The sequence below is a fragment of the Sclerotinia sclerotiorum genome, genomic scaffold (assembly GCF_000146945.2).
Source record: "Sclerotinia sclerotiorum 1980 UF-70 scaffold_24 genomic scaffold, whole genome shotgun sequence".
NCBI classification, from domain to species: domain Eukaryota; kingdom Fungi; phylum Ascomycota; class Leotiomycetes; order Helotiales; family Sclerotiniaceae; genus Sclerotinia; species Sclerotinia sclerotiorum.
The window spans coordinates 255,973-279,013 of record NW_001820812.1 but is presented as its reverse complement, the minus strand read 5'-3'; the positions used below and the strand labels follow the sequence as shown (position 1 = coordinate 279,013).

Below are 23,041 nucleotides of genomic sequence, written 5' to 3'. Positions count from 1 at the left end.
TGAATTAAAATGTTGAGCGATTGATTAATGATTTGAATGGATCATTAAAGTTCAAGATATTATATTGGATTTGAAAATTGAAGGATTGAAAAGGGATAAGATTGGAAAAAATGAATAATAGATTATTGTTTTCTTTATAGGTTTGTTTAGTGTGGTTTTCTTGATATAGAGTGTTTAAGATTATTTCTGGGAAGTTCGATTGGGTGGTCTTTGTTATTGAATTCTCTTCATTTGTAATAAAGGGATAAAGGAGGTGAAAATTTCATATGTTTTGGATGTCGACAACAGTATCACAACAATTATTGGTTCAATTTCTTTGGGAACAATTGCATTCGATTGATGCTGATTTGTTTAGTGTAATGGAGATATAAAAAGGGTGTATTTCGAAAAATAATTTTTCTTCAAAATTTGTTGTGTGACTTTATATCAATACTACTGGCTGGATAACTGATGTTGTAGGCAATAGGGTGACATGAATGTGATATTGGGCTTTCTTTAGCTCTAATGTATGGTGCCTCACCTTCAAACAACCTGCTCTTTGAAGCTGAAGAGAAGCTCTTCTTTAGATGTCCATTGAACACAAGGCTTTGTTGAAACGCTTCTTCTGAGAGGAATTGTCCTTATTACCCAGCTTTCACTTCCACTTTATCTTTTGCACACATTCTTTAGTATCGTACGCAAGCATTAAGTCTTCCGGCAAACTCGCAATCGAAAATATGGTGGACAATGCCCGACTTTGTTTCCTCTTTGCTCTCATAGTCATAGCACTATGCATCCACATGGTCGTTCCCCTCAAGATTAAACGAGTCTCGAGCGCACCAGTTCGCATTCAACCAAAGATACCAGTCATCGGCCATATCATCGGTGTCTTATGGTACAAGAACGAATACTATAACATTTTGAGGTAAGATATGTTCCACAAACACTCCAGGGTTGATAGTAGGTTCTAATGGAGTGTTTTTCGCATCTTCATAGTCAAAAATTTGGCTTCCCAATCTTTTCACTCAGCATGATTAGCCAAGAAATTCATGTTATTGCTTCGCCTGACTTAATGTCACATCTTCACCGCAAACACAAAGCAATTTCACTCTGGCAGTTGGAAGGACGATTCACAGCACAATTAGCCGGCTTGAGCGAGTCGGGGAGAGACAGGCTCCTGGCAAATGTGTTCTTTGGCTCTGATACTTCAAGTTTAATGATTAAAGGGATAAAAATAATCCAAGGAGCTCTCTCTCCTTTAGGTGGCATGAAAAGAATGCTTCAGGTCGCAGCGCTGGCCACAAAGAATCGACTAGATAATCAGGCAACACCGGCAAGAAACAACAGAACCGATCTATTCGAGTGGGTACGACACGAATTGACCATCGTAACAACAGAAAGTTTGTATGGAGACGGAAATCCATACCGAGATCCGAACGTGGAGGCAGGATTTTGGTGAGTCGACATTACGCCACAGGCCATAGGAAGGATGACCACTGACATATATAGGTCCTTTTCAGAGGGTTCAATGAATCTGTTACTACCAGATTTCGTTTCGAACATTATAGCTACCAAAGCTTTGCGCGGTCGATATGCAGTCGAGGAAGGGTTTAGACGATATTTCTCAACCGGTGCATACCTTTCCGGCTCGGAGCTCATGAAAAACAGATACGAATTACTAGTGGATAAGACGGACGACAGCCACAAAGACCTTGCGAAACATGAGACGCTCAATGATATCGCTGTACTATCAAACACAATTCCTACGACGTTCTGGGTAATCTTCCACGTTTTTTCTGACGCACAACTCGTTGAAAAAATACGGACTCAAGTAGAGGGAATAACAACATCTGAGGTATCAGCTCAGGGAACTATCCGTAAAATCAACCTAGAAAAGCTAAACCAAGTACCAATAATATCGTCGATGATCCTAGAAACCCTGAGATTCCGATCGACAGGAACTGGTCCCCGTCTAGTCATGGAAGACACATTTGTCGGAAGAGATCAATATCTCCTTAAGAAAGATTCCATGGTGATCATTGCCAACAGGAGACTACACTTTGACAAGAACGCATGGGGAGAGACGGCTGATTCTTTTCAACCTGATCGTTTTTGCAGTAGAGTTCCTGCAAATGCATTTCGTGCATTTGGCGGTGGAGTCAATAAGTGCCCAGGTCAGGCTTTTGTCACACCTCTGATGGCGGCATTCATAGCAATGTTGGCTATGAGGTTTGATATAATACCTAATGGAGATGAATGGACTGACCCCGGTCAAGATCTCAGTAATATGTCCACGCAGATAGCTCCGCCGAAGAAGAGGTTTATGGTAGATATAATCCCGAGGGAAGGAATGAAGGATATAGCATGGAGTTGTGAGGTGTAGTTGCTTACTCTAGGTAGAAGGACGAAATTGGATGAAAATTGGCGGGATTTCTGGATGGTTGGAGTTAGTTTACATACACTGGTTAATTGAGTTCGACTTTGATCAGGAAATCAATGTAACTAAAAAAAAAATGCCTCAAATACATGAGATAGCTTCTTGTGTCGACATCCTGAGATGAGTGGTGTTAGAAGGCGGTGAGGTATTGCCGTGATCGCTAATCTGACCGTTGTCGACTCTGAGAGGCGCGATGTCTACAGCCTCAAGACTTGATCATTCCTGTAAGTTTTTTATAACTCACAACACTACGACCATGAATAATCAACAATTCCGAAAACTAGTTCTGGATACGCCTGCAAGACAGGCCTCCACAGGAGATAAGAATTCAAGTATTGGTGCAACTCCTAGACGAGATGGCTCAATACCTTCTGCACTTGGTTCTCGGATGCGAAGTTCAATACCTATGACACCGTAAGTTTTAAACAGTCTTCTTATATAACTTTATATAATGAGGGACTAACTAATATTCTAGCCGCTCAGTAGGTGGCGTTGATTTCGCACGTCAGGTGGCCGAACAACGAGCTCTAAACAATCCCTCACAGCCCAAGAAATTTCGTTCGGTCGCCGCACCTAAAGGTTCGAAACTTGCAGCTGGATATACCGATCGCACAAAGCAGCGCATCGATGAGGATGAAGATGATAAGGCCACTAGAGTCAAGGCATTAGAGGAGATGATGAAGCTACAACAGATTGACGAAGCTACATTCATAAAATTGAGGGACGAGATATTGGGTGGTGATGTTCAAAGCACGCATTTAGTGAAAGGGTTGGATTATAAGTTGTTGGAGAGGGTAAGGAGAGGTGAGGACGTTTTAAGTGGAAAGAATGACGACGAAGATGATGCTGCAGAAGGGGACTTAGATGACGAGTTTGAGAAGTTAGAGGATAAAGATGTTGTTGCTGTCGAGAAGGAGAAGAGCAAAAAGAAAGGGGAGATGGCACCACCTAGTTTGATTCCAGGAAAGAAAAGAACTCGAGATCAGATTCTGGCAGAGATGAAAGCAGCGAGGCAGGCGGCCAAGGAGGCGGCGCAACCATCTTTAGGAGCGAGGTTCAAGAAAGTTGGAGCTCCAAAATCTACGACTAGGATGGAGAGGGATGGAAAAGGAAGAGAGGTCCTAATAATCGTTGATGAAAACGGCAATGAGAAAAGGAAAGTCAGGAAAGTGCAGATTGAACCGGAAGCAGGGAAAGGAAATGGTCTGTTAATGCCGGACAAGGATGCGAAACCGTTAGGGATGGAGGTTCCAGAAATACCAAAAGAGCCGGAACCAGAGGAAGAAGACATCAATATATTTGACGATGCAGGGGATGATTATGATCCATTAGCTGGACTTGAAAATTCAGATTCAGATTCAGACACGGATGCCGAAGATGGAGAAGTTACGGAAGATAATCAACGGAAGAAGACTAAGACTCAAGATTCACACCAGGAAACAACTGCATCTGGAAATATGGCACCTCCTCCACGATCTGACAAACCTAGAAACTACTTTGGTGAATCTGAGCCTGCAACGACAGAAAACGAGAACAAGCCAAAAGCATTCAGTGACCCAACTATCCTCGCTGCTCTTAAAAAAGCATCTACCCTCAATCCTATATCAAAAGCCCCAGAAACAGCGGAGGAAGCAGCAAAGGAAGCGCGGCGGAAAAAGATGCTCCAACAGGATGATCGTGATATGGAGGATATGGATATGGGATTTGGAAGTAGTCGATTTGAAGACGAAGCTGATTTTGATGAGACGAAAGTCAAGCTTTCTGCGTGGGGTCAAGGAGAATATGATGACGATGGGAAAGGAGAAGGAAAATTTAAGAGGAAGAGAGGTTCTAAAAAGAGAAAGGGTGATGCAAATAGTGCTGCCGATGTTATGAAGATCGTAGAGAGTAGGAAGGCCGGGTCGTAATTATCATAGAATAACAAACAATTCTTCATTTATACCTACCTGGCTACTTTATCATGGATCCAATTGTAACATGGCATGAGAATTATACCAGCAGTTAATGGGAAGCCTAACGAGGTAAACTCCAATTAAATCACGTGCCTTCGCGTCGCGCTTTTTTGGTGATTTCAATTTCGTTACGCGTTCTCACTACTACCTTCCTACAGCTCTAAACCTTTGGTACTCCAACACAGCCACATCACCCGCAAGCAACGATGCCTCCTAGAAGATCTGGACGAAATGCTAATGCCAATGTCCCAGATATTCCAATAATTGAAACCACGGATGCTGTAAAGAAGAAGCGTGGGAAGAATATAAAGACTGAGAGTACGGAAGTTATCAATAAGGTCGAGAAGCCGATACCGAAGAAGGCTGCAGCCAAACAAACCAAAAAAGAAGAGTATTCGGGGGATGAAATTGATATTCTATATGAGGCTTCATTAAACGTTGTACAGCTAACAGGCAACGGTTCCGCTCACAAAGTAAAAGAAGAGGGTGTTGGAGAAAACGAAGGCACTGCTATCGGAGTTACAACGTTGAATGGTATTCCGGCTACCGGCAAAGACGAAGACGAAGACGAAGAAGAACCTATTGCCCTCCCAAGTCAAGCCACGGAAGGTAGAGAAGCAATTGTTTCGAAGGAGGAGGTTGTAGTGGTCACGAAACAGAAGTCCTCCGTGAAACGCAAACTGAAGGACGAGGACGAGGACGAGGACGAAGGGAAGGAAGAGCCTACCGCTGGAAAGAAGGTTACGAAGAAGAGGAAAACAAAAGAAGAGAAAGAGGCAGAAACTATGCCGTTAGCCGAACGTACATTGGTTTCAACTCTGAAGCAGGCTATACACATTGGAGCTCATGTTAGTGGTGCCGGCGGTAAGTGTAGCCCTCTTCAACGGTTCAAGGTTTAGTCTAATACAAATATCCTAGGCGTACATAATTCAATTAACAATTCATTACGTATTGGTGGTAATGCGTTTGCGCTGTTCCTCAAATCCCAGAAAAAATGGGTAAATCCTCCTCTAGCCCCCGAAGCTCGGGATCAATTTAAAGCTTTCTGCAAAGAAGAAAAATATGACGCTTCGAAATACGTTCTTCCACATTGTTCATATCTTGTCAATCTAGCGCAACCAGACGAGCAGAAAGCCAAGCAAGCTTATGATTGTTTCTTGGATGATTTAAAACGTTGTGAAGAGTTAGGTATTAAGCTTTACAATTTTCATCCTGGAAGTACAGGTGGCCATCCAAGGCCGGAAGCAATTGCACGTATTGCAGCCCAACTGAACAAAGCCCACAAGGCAACGAAGACGGTAGTCACATTATTAGAGAACATGGCAGGAGCTGGAAATGTGATTGGTTCTACATGGGAGGACCTTCGGGACATCATCGCTCTTATTGATGATAAATCCCGAGTTGGGGTTTGTCTAGATACTTGTCATACATTTGCTGCAGGATATGATTTAAGATCGCCCGAAGCTTTCAAGAAAACTATGGATGGATTTTCCAAAATCGTTGGATTACCATACCTGAAAGCTTTACACCTTAATGACAGCAAGTCACCGTTAGCATCAAATAGAGATCTACACGCAAATATCGGTACAGGATTTCTCGGCCTTCGAGCATTTCATAATGTTATCAATTTTAAACCTTTTCAAAACATGCCTATGGTCCTTGAAACACCAATCGAGAAAAAAGGTGCTAATGGGAAGAATATTGAAGATCCTTCAACATGGGCAGTCGAAATTAAGTTATTAGAGGGACTGTTAGAAAGAGATCCTGAAAGCAAGGAGTTCAAGGAAGAAGAGCAACGTTTACAGGACCTAGGAGCAGATGAAAGAAAGAAGTACCAAGATCAAGTTGATAAGAAGAAGCAAGAAGTTCTTAAGAAGGGGCAAAAAACTCTTGATTCTATGTTCAAAAAGGCACCAGCGAAGAAAGTCAAGAAGGGAAAGAAAGAGAGTGATGACGAAGATTCCGAAGGTGGCTGCTCACACTGAGCCATTCATGTCTCGCCGAAATCCACATTTGGGTAATGAGCTGAAGGACGGCATTTTGTATGATATTATATATTGATATAGATACACCATGAGAATTTTTCATACAGATGCGGAGAGATTCCGGTGGGTTGATCTCAATCGCGTGGGACCTGACTACAATATCGATTGGCCACTTCTTACAGTCTGACATATTAACCCGCTAATGTTATTAACAAATTAGAAATTTCCATTTTCTCCGAAACATCACATCATCACCTTTTTGGTCCACTTGAATGAAAGTTGCGAAGATCCTCAAAATTGATCTTTTTAGCTCAATCTCTTGGATCTACTAATGTAACTATGCGAACCTTTGACAGTAGGTATATGCTAATACCTTGCGATTGCAAAAGGTTCCCAACATCAACCATCAGGCGGTGGAGTCCATCCAATAGAAAGTGGTGGGGGCTAAAAATGAGGCGATGGAAGTGCGCTATCAGTGACGAGGCATTTTGATTATATCTCAATTACACTGGTTTCAAATCTGTTGAGAAGCCAACCCATGACCGATTTAGCCAGCTCCTGGTATCATGCAACGAGGAAGCAAACATATGGCGCCTCGCTAAAAGCTCGTCAGTCAGCCTCGATATCTACCTTTGTCCCACGCAAACATTTTCCCTTCATGTTTGCCAGTTTTCCCTGACATCAGTTATTTTAATTGGATCATCCATATTCATGTACAAAAAGATACCTGCGAAATATCTTCAGAATTGGCTAGTAACCATTGATTGCGCTGGCATATGGCAACTACATTTTCATTTTCGTAGTACAATAATGAACAAACATTAGCTATAAGTAAAAGTCAGAGTACTTCCTTTTCCACCCGAGAATCCTTCTCATAAGATTCTATATGCTTGATTTCTGTCTTCGTCTTTTCTGTCCGAGCCCTGGAAGAAAGAATAGGAGGGATCGATATATCAACCCTACTTCCTTCGCTCTATCCAAACCCCGTCGTCGATATCCAGTTCCATCTCCTGCATATCCTTTACCTGCACCAATATTTCGTCCTCCTGAACAAATTTATCAACAACCTCGTCCTATCAGTCCTGTCTATTATCCAGAAGAGGAGTTGGAACCTGAACCTGAGTTTTTGTTTCCTCAAAGATTTGAACGAGTGCCTTTTGAACCTATCTCGAGACGTGGGATAGATTCAGAAGTTCAACGGATTCATATTGTTGAGCCAGAGCCGGAAATTTATCTACCACTTCGTCGTCCAAGATCTTCATCAAGCCAACATATACATCTTGTTCGACAACTTCCGCCGCCATATATTACTTCTCCTCCGCCATCTCCTCCAACTCAACATATACACGTTTTGCCTCCTCCTGTTCTCCTTCCTCCTGCACCAAGAACTCCTTCTCCCCAAACTCGCCATATAAACATCTTGCCTCCTCCTGTTCTTCTTTCTCCTGCTCCGAGAACTCCTTCTCCACCACATACCCACATCCATCTCCTTGCACCTGCACCCGCGCCTGCACCGCCTCCCAGTCAAAAACTCGCTCTAATCCCCCCTTCCCAAGCCCAAAAACAAAATGAATTTCCATCTTCACCCTCAGCACCCCCACCATCCTCACCCTCATCCCCATCCTCATCACCAGCACCAGCACCAGCACCAGCATCAGCACCGCCACCACCATAACCAACAAAACCACTATCACTCTCCCTCTCCCTGTACCTCCCGCTCACCATCTCCTCCACACCTCTCTCCTCCCCCGAAATTCCCGCACCACAATCCAAGAAACTACCACAATATCAATCATCAACCCCACAATCATCAACCACAAAATAATCAACCCCAAAACCATCAACCCCACAATCCAAACAACAACATAAACCACAATTCCCCAAACGCAAATAACATCCCCTTCGCAGATCTCATCCGTGATGTCCTCCAACGCTATCTCCAAATAAATTTACATCCAACAACTGCCGTTAGTATTGCGAGATTGATGGGAAGGGAAGATAAAGATAAAGATGATGATGGGGATTCGGATGGGAGTTTGAGGGATGGGAAGAAAGATGGGAAGAAGGGGAGGGGAAGAAGAGGGGGGAATCATAATAATTGTGGGGGTCGGAATGGAAATGGAAATGGGAATGGGAGAAGAAGAGATGGGAAAAATAAAAAGGCTGTTTTGAGTTCCAGTTCGGATTATGATTCGGATTCGGATACGGATTCGGATTCGAGTGGTACTGATGGAAAGGCTAAGACGGTTAGGGCGATAAATAAGGAGATTAGACGGTATATTTTCCTGTTTTATTTGTATCCCGTTTCTTTCTCTTTCATTTGTTTTCCTTTATGATCCTGATCTTCATCCTACCTCACATATTCACTTCTCCACCTCTCTACCTACCATCTCCCTCTCCCCTTCCATTCCCTAGCAAATCCTCTTCCCCTCCCTTTCACCACGATCTCATTTCCCTCACCCCCACCCCTAACCCAATATCCAACTCCCTTCACAAACCCACAACTCCCGCCCTCCTCCCCTAATCTTCCTCTAAAAAACCCACAATCTAACACCCCCTTCCCTCATCTAGCAAAAACCTCCCCGCGCACCTCGCAAACGCCCTCACTCCCCCCTCAAACCTAAACGCTGAAATCCACCCCAAAGTAAACGCATCAGGAAAATATCCCCCAGATTTCAATCGTCCGTTGAAAATTAGAGAGGTGATGGAAATGAACTGTTTGTTTCTTTCTTTCCCTTCCTCTTTTCTCTCCATCAATCACCCAATCATCATCACCCCCTCATCATTACCCAATCTTATAATCCCTCCTCAGCCTTTCCATCTTCGGAGTTGATGTATCTTTTGTTTTTAGAAAAAGTTGATTGAGAAATCAAAAACTTGATCAAAAACAGATTTACTAACAAGGCTTCATGTGATATTTATATAGTACATAAATTGGATAAAATCCTCTCGGCGTATGGTTTGTCGATATCGAATATTAATATGAATATAATTCCTGGTGCGCAGTATGGGAATTTTAATGCGAATTTAAATCAGATGCTTTTAAAGGGGAATGGGAATGGGAATTTGGGGGGGATTGCTGGTTTGTTGCCTCTTTTTTTAAAATTGTTTCTTCCTTCTCAATTCTTTATTTATAAGGTTTATCTTATTTTTATTTATTTCTCTTTTATGTATATTTCTATCTCCATCCCCCTTTTCCTCCTCATCCTCATCCCCATCCTCATGCCCTCATCTCAAAATCAAACTCACTAACTCAATCCCAACACCAACAGCACACCCTCATCCCCACCACCACCACCACCACCAAAACTCCCCCTCAACCCCCTGTCCCCATTGCAACACCCACCCCACCTCCACCCACCTCACCAAACAAGCCAAACTAGAAATTCTCTTCCAATTCCTCTCCGTAGGAGCTTTTCATCATCCTCATCATCCCCATCCTCAACCCCATCAACCCCATCAACTCCATCAACCCCATCAACCCCATCAACCCCATCAACCCCATTATTTCCCCCCAAACCCCCTCCCAAATCCAAATCCTCACCCGAATCCTCCACAAAATATCGCAGGATTATTGCTTGCTGGAGGAGTAGCGGGGCCGGGAGCGGGAGCGGGGGTTGGGATGGGAAATAAGAATAAAAATAAGAATCAGAATAAAAATAAGAATATTGGGTTAGTGGGTGGGAATGGTAATGGGAATGCAGGAAATGGAGGAGCAAATCAAAAACCGAATCGATTGAATAATAATAATATTGGGCTTGCGCGGGGGGTGGGGAGTGGGGTTAGGGGTGGGAATGGAAATGGGGTTGGAAGTGGTAGTGAGAGTGGTAGTAATTAGTGATGGGAATGCGAAGGGACGGGGAATATTATCGGGGTAGTGGTCGGAGAGGGGGGGAAGAGTTGAATTAAGTATACTTTACTTGGCGGGGTTTTATTTCGCCATTTTTTGTGAAATGGGCTTTTGTTATTATTATTGATTTCCTTTTTTTCCTTGAGGATGGGAAGGGAAGAGGGCTTTGTTGTTCGTGATTTATCCATGATTTATTTATTTATTTATCGTTATAATTATAATCAAAGGAGATAATTAAGATTCACACAGAGGTGATCTTAGAATTTACAAGCACGATATAAGTCTTACATGGATTGATAGAATGAGGGAACCTTGTGAAGAGAGATGAGAATGAGAATGAGAATTAAGAAACTCCTTGAGGTTTATCATTATCTATTTTCATGCCTAGGATAATTTTAACTTCGGGACAGTAGTTCATTATGTGGGAGACGTAGTTGGGTTTATCCCATATCTGTTGTTGGGGGGTGTTTGTTAGTTTTGGTTTGATTTTTGGGGCTTGAGAAGGAGTGGATGGATAGATAGAGGGATAGAGAAATGCATAAGAGTAAAAGGAAATGCGCATATTTGCGGGGACTAAATGTCGAAGAATGAATGGAATATCAAACAACTAACCTGTTCATGATGTACTCCCAACCACCCAATATGATAACCCAAAGGAGCATCATCCCAAACACTTTCCACACTAAAAGTTTTGCTCACTTCCGCATTCGCCATCTTACTCCCTTCCAATCTATTGAGCGCGTTACTAAGCCATAAATCTTCAAGCGCTCCATCTCCAGGTTTTCGTCTTTCATTTTCTAATACTCGTAATATGGATGATACGCGACGAAGTGAAAGACCTCCATTTCCTCCATGAGTAGATTTTGCAGACCAAGGTGCTCCAATATAATCATATTGGATAAAATCGTTAAGGGTAGTTGGTGCTTTGGTGCAAAAGATTGAATCGGGTTGGAATATTAAGAGATGTTCGGCTGGGGAGAGAGATTTGTAAAGTTCGGGGTCGGTGAACATTTGAGATATGGATTCTCGACTGGATACATTCCATTGTGAAGGAAGAGGAATGAGAGTGAGTTTTTTTGAGGCTACTAGATCTTGTAGATGATGGAAACTAAGTAGATAATTGATAGAGGTGTTGCTGCCCATGAATTTAAAGGTCCATTCTTGTGGAATAACACTTGTCATATGTGTAAGTTGAAGTGGTAGATGTGGTAATGAGCGAGTCTCAACCATAAATGCAAGTTTTGTAGGATCGAGAGTGGAGGTTGGTGAAGCAGACTCTGTTTTTGTAGAGGCCAATATACTGAAATGCGTTACGGTTTGTTCTACTGTTTTGGTTTGAACAATCGTAATAGGGTCGGCTTTTAGGGTTTCGACTTCCATATAGACTTCATAATTGTTGAGATGGTATGCGAATCTAGAGGATGAGATTAGATTTCAGTGATTCATCGGGAGGATTGATGTAATTTGATTGAAAGAAGGCTGAAAACATACCCGTAAACAAGAATAAGACTTAAAAATACTCCAACTGTCATCATTCTACTTCCAGAACTCCATGATGCCATTCCTGTAATTCTAGCTAACATTTTCGACCCAGGCTTTGGAAAATTCCAATTCTCTATCTTCAGTCCTTACCTTCAAACCCAGATTGAAATGAAAGAAGAAGAAAAGCAATGAGGAAGACAGCAAAAAGAGGAACACAAATGAAAGCAGAAAAAAATCAAAAAAGTTTATCTCGTAAGTTTGTGGCAGTCTAATTCCATAATTACTTTTGAAAACCCCTAGTTATGAGGCTTGACACTAGAGGGAGGGAATTTTGCACGGGATGTGATCTATCGGATGGTGAATTCAGATCAATACATGATGTATTCCGGGAGTCCAAGTAAGGTATGAAAGAAGGGATGTTGATTGCGTACTTGTTTCAGACGAAGGTATGTTTTTTAAATTTGATATATGAAATTAGTCAGGGATGTGTAAGGCTACTTTCTGAAGGTTGCTTTCTGAGGGTTGTTTTCTTCCTGATATAAGTATACTAGTATCGTCTGATATCAACAAAATATGTATATCTATACTGATCAAAATACGACTAATTCATAAAAAGTTGGAGACAGATATAGAAAAAAGAAAGAAATATTATGTTACCCGAGGTGTGAGGTATGCATCGAGCTTAATTTAGAACCCTTGCTAATTTAAGCTATGGTCCGAGTGTCTCAGGAAAACTATAATCCGTGTCCAAATTTAGATTGGAGCACTAAACATCACGTTTCTTTTCAAATTCAAACACTTGATTCTCTTCGAAGTCATTCAATTCAATCATCAATTCTTCCAACTTCTTTCACAACAGCAAGTGAAAAATGCTAGTTTTTGCATCTTTAATTGGAGCGTTTAAAGAATCGTGACTTGGGAAGGCCTGGTTGTGGCTTAGATGGATGGTATGTTCCATGTGTAACCTTACGCGTACACCCTCTAGCAAACGGCTATCATGCGATATATCTATATATACCCTTGATGAAGTCATGTTCTCGACTAGGAAACGTGTATTTTTTGAGCAACCTATGAGAACTAGAATATTGACAAATAGTCGTTTCTCGCTAAGCTATCCATTGTTAGAACACGACTAAGCATTACGCCATCTATGACGAACGGCTCATGTCAGTCAGGAGTATATTAAAATCTGTTGTTCTAGTCCTGGTCAATCGATATGTCCACCATTCAACGCAAAAACATGAGTTCTATAATTACATGAAGATTTAAGATGTATAGAAGGGAAGCAAGCGAAGAGCGGAGCGAGCAATTGGCTTGGTTATCGACATCATATCATTCTCACTAATCTCGATGTCATTAAGTCAGGCGACTTAATGAAACAGAAAACGAAGAATCGATCCAAAAGTCCAACTATGAATAGCAATCAGCAAGTGCTATAGTGTATAGTTTACATCGTGTATAGCTTACATCGTGTATTTCAACATCCATGAACACATGTCGTTTTCGAAATCACCATGAATCACAAATTTTCACACTCTAGGGCAAAGAAGGTACACATTCAACATTTACAAGTCAACAAATTCAGGTAAGACCTTTTTATAATTTAAATGCATTTTTTACCTCTTTCCGAAAATCCTGCTTCATAATAGCCTATACTAAATCCCATGATGAAAAATGCTGACAAAGTTCGGTCGCAGCAACGACTCAAGCTTTCATGGTATTTTCTTTTAGAATCTCCGAATCTTACCAATCGAAGGCCCGTACGAAAAGATTTCGTCGGGGATACATTCTGTCTAACGAAAGACCGATCATCGAAAGCTTATAGTTATTCCCAGTGCTTATTTTGAGCATCCTCATTACCATGGGACTGAGTGGTCGAAACCGAAAATTAGTGATATTTTGAGATGTTCATATAAGCAGATTATATGTCAGTAATTCAAAATAAAGCTTTCGTTTAAAATCTGACGTGATGCGCAGCGGAATGTAACCTCCACTCGGCCATTAGATACTACCCGTCAGGAACAAGCTTCTCATAGTCAACATTAAAGGAAATAATGTCGTTGTAATTCTGACGTTGACACGGCGTTCGGAAACATTTCTTTGCGGGATGCTGATGATGTATTTTGATATCAGCCATACAATAACAAAATTGTCTTCATCTTATTATCGCCGACTTGCAAACATCTTTATATAAATTGATGAAGCCCTTTCAAGTCTCTTTCATTTCTCATCTCATTTCATATCTCATTCAATCTCCTATCTACTTTCATATTTTTCCTCTTTATTTTCCTTGCAACGATCATTAAATCTTTTCTCTTACTTGAGCCTTCGAACTATATTCTACTCTTACTCTCTTCGACTACTAGATTCTATTTCATTTATCATGAAGCTCTCAAAAATTTCCATTATCAGCAGTCTCTTGGCTCTCAGCTCCGCACAACTTGACACAGAAACTGCGCCAGTTGTGACCTCTGGAGCACCTCCATCAACTGTTACCGAAACAATCACTGTTACTGAAGGAAGCTCCAGTGGCTACCAGACTGATCCAATCTATGCCACGACTACAGAAGGATACCCCATGAGCTCAGACTATGTCACCACAGCACAGGGAACCGTAACCTCAGTCAAATATGATGGTGAAAGCAAATCAACAGTCTGGGTTTACCCCACTGGTACCGGAAACAAAAAGCACTGCACAGTTGCTACTTACGAGGATAACGTTGTGATTAATGTGGACATCGTTGATATCACAATTATTATCATCGATGGATTCCTCTTCACAGAGACCGTCACCGCACTAGAAAGCGCCACATATACACCCACTCCTCCACCCATGCAATCGACAACCACGCCACCCTACAGCACCGGCACCGGCACCGGAACTGACAAACCCAAAGCCAAAGTCCACCATGTAATAGTCGGCGACAAAGGTCTCAATATTTACTCCCCCAACCAAATCAACGCCAACCTAGGCGATACAATCCGTTTCCAATTCCTCGCTAAAAACCACACCGTCACCCAATCCGATTTCAATACCCCCTGTACCTTCAACGGCGGATTCGACACAGGTTTCAATCAATTTAATTCCAACAATCAAAGCAATATCACCCGGGATTTCATCGTCAACACTGATAAACCAATTTGGTTCTTCTGCGCACAAACTGTCACAAAGTCTCATTGTCAAGATGGTATGGTTCTTGGTATTAATCCTGCGGGGAAGTTCGATGCTTTCTTGGAAAAAGCTAAGAGTAGTAATCTTACGAGTGGTGATTTTACTACTGCTCCTATTCCTACTGAGACGGGATCAGGATATATGACTGGCGTTGCGTCGCCGACTGGGTATTATACGACTGGTTCTGCGGATGCGGAATATACTTCTTCTGGGTATTCTTCTGTTAGGGGGAGATCTTTCAGGGCGTGAGCTCGGGTGGGTTTTGGGGTGGATTTGGGTTTGAGGGGATGGGGATAGGGAGGGGTGCTGGAATCATGGGGAAGTTGTTTGTTTGTGTGGGTTTTGGTGTTTTTGGCGTTTTTTATTTATGATTGGATTGGATTGGATTGGGTTAGATAGGATTGGCTTTTTGAAATGCAATGCGATTTGGTTGACGATGATGATTGGTATGGTATAATTATGTGACATAGACGCTGAAAAGTTATTGAATAGAATTCCATTTTCAATTTACCTGCAAAACTTCTCGGATTGTATTTTTGTGACAGATAATCGATTAATAATTCTATTCTTTCATTTCTATATGAAACTACCTAACTGTTACTCCGTATATATAACTCAGTCCCTCGTTGTCGAAGCACTAGGGTTAAAATTAGTCAAGTCACATGATTAATATCCCGACCAAAACAAAAGTTCCAAGAATGTGTCCACAACTCGTCCTACCCCTCACTTCCATTTTACCCCGTACAATCGGTTGCTAGGCTCACCAGCTCAGAACGATTGAATTATAGCTTCAATAATAAGACATCTACAACTACAAACCTTTCCCCGTTCATTTACTCATGTATGGAGGATAAACCGCATGGGCATGTCTGCTGAATTTCAAGTCGATTCATGAATTCATATCTTACAATGTCCAGCGCGAAGGATCCACCTAAGCAATTTTCAGATCTTCCTACTGAAATTCGTTGTTTGATTTGGAAATATGCTTTACCGGAAAAGAGGATACTTCCTTTCAGAATCAGTATACCATGGCGGGAAAGACCAAGAGTCTTTCAGATTCGTTCTTGTAATAATCTCCCTCCGCCAAAACTCTTACAGGTCTGCCAAGAATCACGACAAGAGGCATTGCGATTTTATCGTCTAGGATTTTGGGAAAAGCCAGAATATTATGGTCAAATCGCTAATGAATGGTGGAATCCATCGATGGATATCATTTATGTTCCATATTGGCTTCCAAACGGCCCCCCACCACCTCCAGGGACCGTAATCACAACCGATGATGCGAAAAGTGCAAACTTGAATCTTATTCGCGATGTTCGACATTTCCAAGACCACATGGCAGCCATACAGCATCTTGCACTCTCAACGAAGAGTGCATCAATTCGATGGCAATGGGAAGATTGTATGAAAAGTGGTGGATCTTGGAACTGGTCACCTCTGGCGGGCTGGCTATCTGGATTCCCTCATTTGAAGACCTTCACCTTGGTTGTCGATTATTCGACATATCGCTATAGTGTACAGGGACCTCAATGGCTTGATCATCCGGAGTTTGCGATTGAAGGAAAATGGCGGGATCATCCATCAAGATGCGATATGACACCATCAAAAATCATCTCAGCATTGGAACATTCTTTTGAGCTTATCAAGTCTGAGGAAACTGATTCGAATTGGAAGCCTCCGCGGGTGAGAATTGTGCTAGATGGGGAAGATTGGGAGGAATGCCATACACGTGAGGAGCGTTACCGGAGAACGAATCCAGGATCATATGTTTAAGCATTGAAATATCTGTTGGGTTGACAATATTATAAAGGGCGATGAATTGAATGATGTATTGAAATCTCCTTGAATTTCTTTGGATAATCACCTTACCTTAACCTTTTTCTTTTACTTTTTTAAGAAGTAATTTTATCAGATGACAGTAATCATAGTAATAGAGGCTTTATATTATAATTATATATCTATTAAAAAGTAAACGAGATTTAAAAATTCTATTTAGATATTAATAATTCTGTGACCAAAAGGGTGTTTATAGACCAGCAATTGTATTTAACTTAGAATCTACAGGTGAAGAGCACCTGTAGATGGGGATAGCTACTCTATATATACACAAATGAATGGCCTAGCCGCAATGGCTAGGCAAAAAGAAGTCGTATTTATTCCTCCAATGATCTTACTTTACCGATAACCATTGATACCTAGTACTTGTCCGGATCTGATCCTCAGGTCACCTAAATCGCATACTAATCTCGAGTAATCGTATCATGTGTGGACATGGTTAATGTACCTGAGGTTTCTTATATAATAAAGGTGGGAGGAAAGCAGGGATTTCCGTCACAAATTCTTTTAAAGAAAGAAAACATTATAATTTTTTAAACATTGATTTCATTTAGCTTTGAATATTGATTTCAGAATGTTGATATTTATAAAATAATATAGATTCACTGAATAAAACTTGATACTACAGAGTTATAAACATCAGCGGGTATCTGGTTTTCTATTTTTGTTATGAGGTTGCTAAGGTAACAAAAAAGGTAAACAACTCTAACCTGCGATCTTCAATCAGTCAGAACAGCTTCCAATACTACGACAAAAACACTTCGACGGACAACCACCAACAACTCAGCAATCTCACCATGTCTGCCTCCGAGGATTTAATTGATTTTGATATAATTGAGAATCAAAAGGAAAATATTCAATCATTACCACAAGGAAGATCAGCACGAAACCTTGCAAAATTATTCTCCCCCTCTCCTCTACAACCCCTCTCAACACCTACACCATCCGATACAAGAAACCTAAACGATGCAATTAGAGAAGAATATGAAGCAGAACTATTCAATATTGGAGAATCAGATGACCCATTAGATATCTTTGATCGATATGTCAAATGGACACTTGATGCATACCCCTCCGCACAAGCAACGCCCAATTCACAGCTCGCCCCTCTCCTTGAGCGCGCAACGAAAACGTTCCTCAATTCTCCACAATATAAAAATGATCCACGATATCTGAAGCTTTGGCTTCAATATATACGATTTTTCTCCGATACTCCACGCGAAACATTTGCTTTTTTGGCTCGTCATAATATTGGTGAAGGATTAGCATTATTTTACGAAGAATTCGCAGGATGGCTAGAAGGTGCTGGCAGATGGGTCCAGGCGGAGGAAGTTTTTCAAATGGGTATTGATAAGGAGGCTAGACCGGCACCACGTTTGTTGCGCAAATTCAAAGAGTTCCAGGAAAGATTTGCTGCTAGACCGGATAGCGGTAATGAACCTTCATCACCGGCATTGCCTACAGTTCGACCTGCACTTGCCGCAAAAATTGACCCATATGCTGCAGTTGCGCCGGCTCCTGAGGATCCTCAAGCACCGAGACCATCTGCGGGCGTGGGTGGTTCATCGACGACGAAGAGTGGTAAGCAGAAGTTGAAGATTTTCTCGGATGATGAAAATGGTGCTCCAGCAGTCTCTGCTTCCCCAGGATCAGGATGGCAGAGTATAGGATCGTTGGCAGATAGAAAGAAGGAAAATAGGATTGAGCCCAAGCCATGGGTTGGAGAAACGTTGAAAGCTGGTGGGAAAAAGAGCAGTACCAAGATACCAATTTTCAAGGACGAGGTATGTTTTTCCTTCCCTTCCGCCCCTTGTTATGCATATGTTGATGATCATAGGACTAATTTTTGGCACTTATGGCTTTTTGTATTTCAGTCTATACCATTACCACAAATCACAAATCCAGAATTGCAACAAGTGACTATTAATCCAAAAAATGGAAGAAGTGAACGCATTTTTGTTAATCTCGAAGCTGTGTATCCTACTCCTGATCAGATTGGGACGGAATTAAGTTTTGAAGAGTTACGTGCTGCTCATCGTGGATGGTTGGATAAGTTGTGGGAACCAGAATTGGATATACCATCAGAGGAGCCCGTGTCAGATGAACCAACTCAAGATTCTAACGTTAGTATTGAAACTATCACTCGAGATATTCCGGACAAACTTGTCATTGCTCGTGATCCAGTATTCTCAGATGAAAATAGACCGGAGAAACTTGTTATTCCTAAAGATGCAGTATATTTGGATGAGAATGGGGCAAAGAAAGAACACAATAAGGAAACCAAGCATAGGCGAATGAAAGTTAAGGAGGTCAATAAGACACAAATAAGTAAGTCGAGAGAAGGATCTAGAGACACTGAAAGCTAATATCTTGTAGTCAGTGCCAAACTTTCTTCGCCGACGGGGAAGAAGATGACCAAGCGGAAATCATCAAAAGAGCAAACGATGACTCTTCATACTAAAGCAGCAACTGATGAGATTTATGACATCTTTAATCAGCCACTCAAGGCAGCGGATGAAGAGGAAGAGGAAGAAGAGGAAGAAAGTGATGACGATGACGAGGATATGACTGATGGCGATTATACGAGTGGAGGTGAAAGCACCATGACTGGAAGACTTAATGTTATGAGTGAAGCAGGTGATGATGACGAAACTACTGATGTGAAAAGCGAAAGCGAGTGGACCGAGTTTACAGCTCAAAAGAATGTCACTGATGTGGATGATCAAGATGAGACGCGAGCTTCAACATTCTCTGACGCAGAAGATGAAGAATTTGAGGCTATCAAAGTCGCGATTCCTCGTGATGTTGAAGAAAACGATGAGCTTGTGACTCCGATATCTGAAGATGGACCTTCTAATTCAACAACTAGTTTTGTTCCAATACCTCCAGAAGATTATGATCCACCGACTCACCCATATCGAGATCCTGCTCAAGTTTCTCAAAATCGACTTCCTTTCATGACCCCGATCGTTGAGAGGACGGAATCATCTCTCGGCTTACCAACAATTAGAGACCAGAAAAATTATTTCAATTCTACTACTAGCCCGAGTAAAGGAAGTGGATCGAAAATACAAGTGTTCCAGGATGATGATGGCAGTAGTCCGTTGAGGGAAATCATCAATGAAGCAAAACCTACCGATAGAATACCACAACCACAATTAGGCAAGAAAAAGCCACTGTCGAATTCAACAGCATTCGCTAAAGAAATAACACCCAAGGGACCTATCATTCACGACTCACAGTGCAACCCAGTGGATGAAAGCATCCGTCAATTAATCTTCGAAAAGTTACAACCACCACTTAGCTCTTACGAGGGTTTCTTTCAGCATGACGAAGCAAGAGGTCAGTCAGCGGAGTTGAAGAAGTATGCTAAAGCTGTCTCAAAAGCAAAAGGTTCAAGCGACAGAACAAGTATCTCTGCAGCGCCGGTCCTGGAATTTCCCGGTACAGATAGACATTATACACTAAAGCGAGAGCTTGGTGCTGGTGCGTTCGCTCCTGTATTCCTCCTCAAAAGTGCAACAAACGATGACGAGCAAGACGAGAACGAAACCCCAGCAGTCATGGGTAAAGGAGCTTTCGATCATTTTAACCGCAAGTCATTAGAAGCACTTAAAATGGAAGATCCACCAAGTGCATGGGAGTTCTACATTATGCGTCAAGCAAAACGTAGATTAGGGGTTTCTCGTCCAGCAGAAAGTATCATCGATGCATATGAAATGCATCTTTACAGAGATGAATGCTACCTGATAGAAGAATACAGAGATCAAGGTACTCTTCTTGATCTCATCAACATCTCCCGTGCAGATGCCAAATCTCCAGGAGGTGTCATGGACGAACTCCTCGTCATGTTCTTTACCATCGAACTTTTCCGAACAATCGAAGCTCTCCATTCTAAAGGAATCCTTCATGGCGATCTTAAAGCAGATAATTGTCTCGTACGCTTCGACACACTTTCAGATGACGATGTTTGGAGTCCAAAATATAAGAGGGATGGTAGCGGGTGTTGGAATAAAAAGGGGATTTCGCTAATTGATTTTGGGAGAGGAATTGATATGAAATGTTTCAAACCAGAAGTACAATTTATTGCGGATTGGAAAACAAGTCCTCAGGATTGCGCGGAGATGAGAGAATTGAGACCTTGGACTTATCAAATCGATTATCATGGATTAGCTGGTATTATCCATTCGATGCTTTTTGGAAAATATATAGATACCATCGCTGAGAGACCGAATGGTGGATCTAGCGACGCTATTGGTGGAATAGGTGGAGGAATCGGTGGTGGTTTACGCAAATGGAAAATTAAAGAGGGATTGAAGAGATACTGGCAAACGGAAATTTGGGCAGGCGTCTTTGATTTATTGTTGAATCCTCAAGGTTATGTGGATGGTGAGGAAGGTGGAAGAATGCCGGTTATTAGAGGAATGAGGGTTATGAGGGAGGAGATGGAGAGCTGGTTGGAGGCGAATTGTGAGAAGGGGATGGGGTTGTTGAAGGGAGTTAGGAGGTTGGAAGAGGGGGTTAGGGAGAGGAGTAAGGGGAGGAGGTAGGGATTTAGCTGGGGTGGTAGGGAGTTGATTGGGTAGGTGTCATTTGGGAGTTGGAATGTGAGGTGTCTTTCATGATGGAGTTTGGGGGGGTTTTATCTGATTGTAGGCTAGGTACATGGAAGTACATTGGCGTTCCGGTAGAATTGTAAATAACTCTTTATAATCTTGATTACTTCTTGATAGATTTTTCGGTAATCTTACAAATGTACGTTTATGATTCATATTCCATCCTATCCTATCCTATTCTATTCTATTATATCATATCCTTTGAAGTCAATAATTCTCTAATATCACGAACAACAGCTCAAGTAGCTTAGCTTAGCTTGAAATAAAGATCTAATAATCCCTTGAAGTAAATATTTTTTCATCGTTCAAGTATCAAATTTATTAAATTCATATAGACAAAGATAAAGATGTCTTTGTATCTATCGAGAGAAAAAAATTCTTTCTTACAGTAGTATTGATTTTTGACTTGACTTATTTATATGTGAATTTATCACTTTCTTTTATGATGGTCATCGCGCCTTCCGCCCATACCTGCTGTGCCAATCTTTCATATCTTTCCTGTCCATTGCATGAACCGGCAAGTAAGTAACTACGTCAACTCTAGAATATAGAGTCCAATCTTCCTCTTTTCACTCGACGGCGGCTTTTCTGGATTCGATAATCCCGATTGATTAATTGATCCTGGAAATAACTAGTGTGCGATCTCTACGGAATTTTACTGATTCTTATTCTGGCTGAAATTCATACTCCGGGCCTTCGAATGTTTGGGATGTTGGGAAATTTTTTGGAAAATTGTGAATTCATCTTTTCTGTGACAGATACATACCTCAAATACTATACTAGTTTTTTTTATTGTTTGTGTGTGTTATCATATTCATATTCATATTCAAAGTATTAAATAAATTGATTCGTCTGTGATTTCGAAGATGATCTCTTTAATATCAATACTCGAGTCAGTCACTTACCGCTGATCCACACACTCTCGAGAATAGTAGAAATTTCTTCAAGTTCGGGATATTTCTTGAATTGAATTGAATACTAAGAATGCCGTGAGATTTATATTAAATGCGGAATATCGATGTCTATTTGAAAGATTTAAAAAGTCAAGATGCTATGCTTGATGTCTATGATAACTAGAGCTAAATTTCTGATATTAGTCAAGTTGATGGAGCCGTCTACGATGTAATTTTACATAGGAAAAAGCTGTTGATAAGTTATGAGTAAAGTATCGTGCTCGTGCAGATAGATGTGACTTGATGGGTGGTTGGTACCTATCTGGAATACTTCTCACCGAAATTGAATTGTTGCGTTTTGTTAGTATTATAAAAGTAACGAGGAAAAATCACGTCATGACCGGGTATCGGGGTGAAAAACTTATATTTTGGGTCTTTTTTGTACTTTTGGATCTGAAAATTTCTTGTATTCTCGGAGGACTTCAGTGTTTGTTGAAGAGTTGAGAAGTTGGGATAATCGTTTGAGCTACAGATCGGGATCAGGCAAGATTTGCAGGTTCAGGGTAAGTTGGAATATCAAGTTTGATGAATTTGGTAAGATCTTCATAAATAAAAAATGCATTACTCGTGATGGGGGAAGTGCGTATTTGATAATCGAGACCTGGAGATCGGTAAGAAGGGAATCAAAAATTGAAAAGAGCGGAAAGTCTTTGTAGTCTTTTGAGTTTCTGGTAGATGTATAGTCGGGAATCAACAGTCTGGGATGGTATGAGCCAGCGGGAAGAACTCGAATGTATAGTGATAATGACTTGTGAAAGACCGGAGAATGCGATGAGTTT

The 23,041-nt window shown here is 41.4% G+C and overlaps 10 protein-coding genes across 10 annotated transcripts; 7 read left to right on the top strand and 3 right to left on the bottom strand.

Annotated features, from left to right (window-relative positions):
• Nucleotides 1-779: 779 nt before the first annotated feature.
• SS1G_13284 (hypothetical protein) lies at nt 780-2,362 on the top strand (the record flags this gene model as incomplete). The annotated part of the gene is made up of 3 exons (XM_001585718.1): nt 780-904; nt 976-1,434; nt 1,489-2,362. The coding sequence occupies 3 exons, from the start codon at nt 780-782 to the stop codon at nt 2,360-2,362; spliced, it is 1,458 nt and encodes a 485-aa protein (XP_001585768.1).
• A 310-nt stretch (nt 2,363-2,672) lies between these two features.
• On the top strand, nt 2,673-4,323 carry SS1G_13283 (hypothetical protein; the record flags this gene model as incomplete). The annotated part of the gene is made up of 2 exons (XM_001585717.1): nt 2,673-2,830; nt 2,892-4,323. 2 exons carry the CDS (start codon nt 2,673-2,675, stop codon nt 4,321-4,323), a joined length of 1,590 nt encoding a protein of 529 aa, XP_001585767.1.
• A 251-nt stretch (nt 4,324-4,574) lies between these two features.
• SS1G_13282 (hypothetical protein) lies at nt 4,575-6,353 on the top strand (the record flags this gene model as incomplete). Its single annotated transcript, XM_001585716.1, has 2 exons — nt 4,575-5,232; nt 5,287-6,353. The coding sequence occupies 2 exons, from the start codon at nt 4,575-4,577 to the stop codon at nt 6,351-6,353; spliced, it is 1,725 nt and encodes a 574-aa protein (XP_001585766.1).
• A 1,524-nt stretch (nt 6,354-7,877) lies between these two features.
• Nucleotides 7,878-8,078, bottom strand: SS1G_13281 (predicted protein; the record flags this gene model as incomplete). The annotated part of the gene is made up of 1 exon (XM_001585715.1): nt 7,878-8,078. One exon carries the CDS (start codon nt 8,076-8,078, stop codon nt 7,878-7,880), a length of 201 nt encoding a protein of 66 aa, XP_001585765.1.
• A 260-nt stretch (nt 8,079-8,338) lies between these two features.
• On the top strand, nt 8,339-10,191 carry SS1G_13280 (predicted protein; the record flags this gene model as incomplete). The annotated part of the gene is made up of 4 exons (XM_001585714.1): nt 8,339-8,628; nt 8,925-9,070; nt 9,280-9,435; nt 9,626-10,191. The coding sequence occupies 4 exons, from the start codon at nt 8,339-8,341 to the stop codon at nt 10,189-10,191; spliced, it is 1,158 nt and encodes a 385-aa protein (XP_001585764.1).
• A 355-nt stretch (nt 10,192-10,546) lies between these two features.
• Nucleotides 10,547-11,786, bottom strand: SS1G_13279 (hypothetical protein; the record flags this gene model as incomplete). Its single annotated transcript, XM_001585713.1, has 3 exons — nt 10,547-10,654; nt 10,816-11,617; nt 11,695-11,786. The coding sequence occupies 3 exons, from the start codon at nt 11,784-11,786 to the stop codon at nt 10,547-10,549; spliced, it is 1,002 nt and encodes a 333-aa protein (XP_001585763.1).
• A 1,038-nt stretch (nt 11,787-12,824) lies between these two features.
• SS1G_13278 (predicted protein) lies at nt 12,825-13,351 on the bottom strand (the record flags this gene model as incomplete). The annotated part of the gene is made up of 3 exons (XM_001585712.1): nt 12,825-12,833; nt 13,028-13,095; nt 13,306-13,351. 3 exons carry the CDS (start codon nt 13,349-13,351, stop codon nt 12,825-12,827), a joined length of 123 nt encoding a protein of 40 aa, XP_001585762.1.
• A 717-nt stretch (nt 13,352-14,068) lies between these two features.
• On the top strand, nt 14,069-15,106 carry SS1G_13277 (hypothetical protein; the record flags this gene model as incomplete). The annotated part of the gene is made up of 1 exon (XM_001585711.1): nt 14,069-15,106. One exon carries the CDS (start codon nt 14,069-14,071, stop codon nt 15,104-15,106), a length of 1,038 nt encoding a protein of 345 aa, XP_001585761.1.
• A 660-nt stretch (nt 15,107-15,766) lies between these two features.
• SS1G_13276 (predicted protein) lies at nt 15,767-16,938 on the top strand (the record flags this gene model as incomplete). The annotated part of the gene is made up of 2 exons (XM_001585710.1): nt 15,767-16,540; nt 16,879-16,938. 2 exons carry the CDS (start codon nt 15,767-15,769, stop codon nt 16,936-16,938), a joined length of 834 nt encoding a protein of 277 aa, XP_001585760.1.
• A 552-nt stretch (nt 16,939-17,490) lies between these two features.
• SS1G_13275 (hypothetical protein) lies at nt 17,491-21,243 on the top strand (the record flags this gene model as incomplete). Its single annotated transcript, XM_001585709.1, has 3 exons — nt 17,491-18,477; nt 18,568-19,021; nt 19,070-21,243. The coding sequence occupies 3 exons, from the start codon at nt 17,491-17,493 to the stop codon at nt 21,241-21,243; spliced, it is 3,615 nt and encodes a 1,204-aa protein (XP_001585759.1).
• Between the last annotated feature and the right edge of the window lie 1,798 nt (nt 21,244-23,041).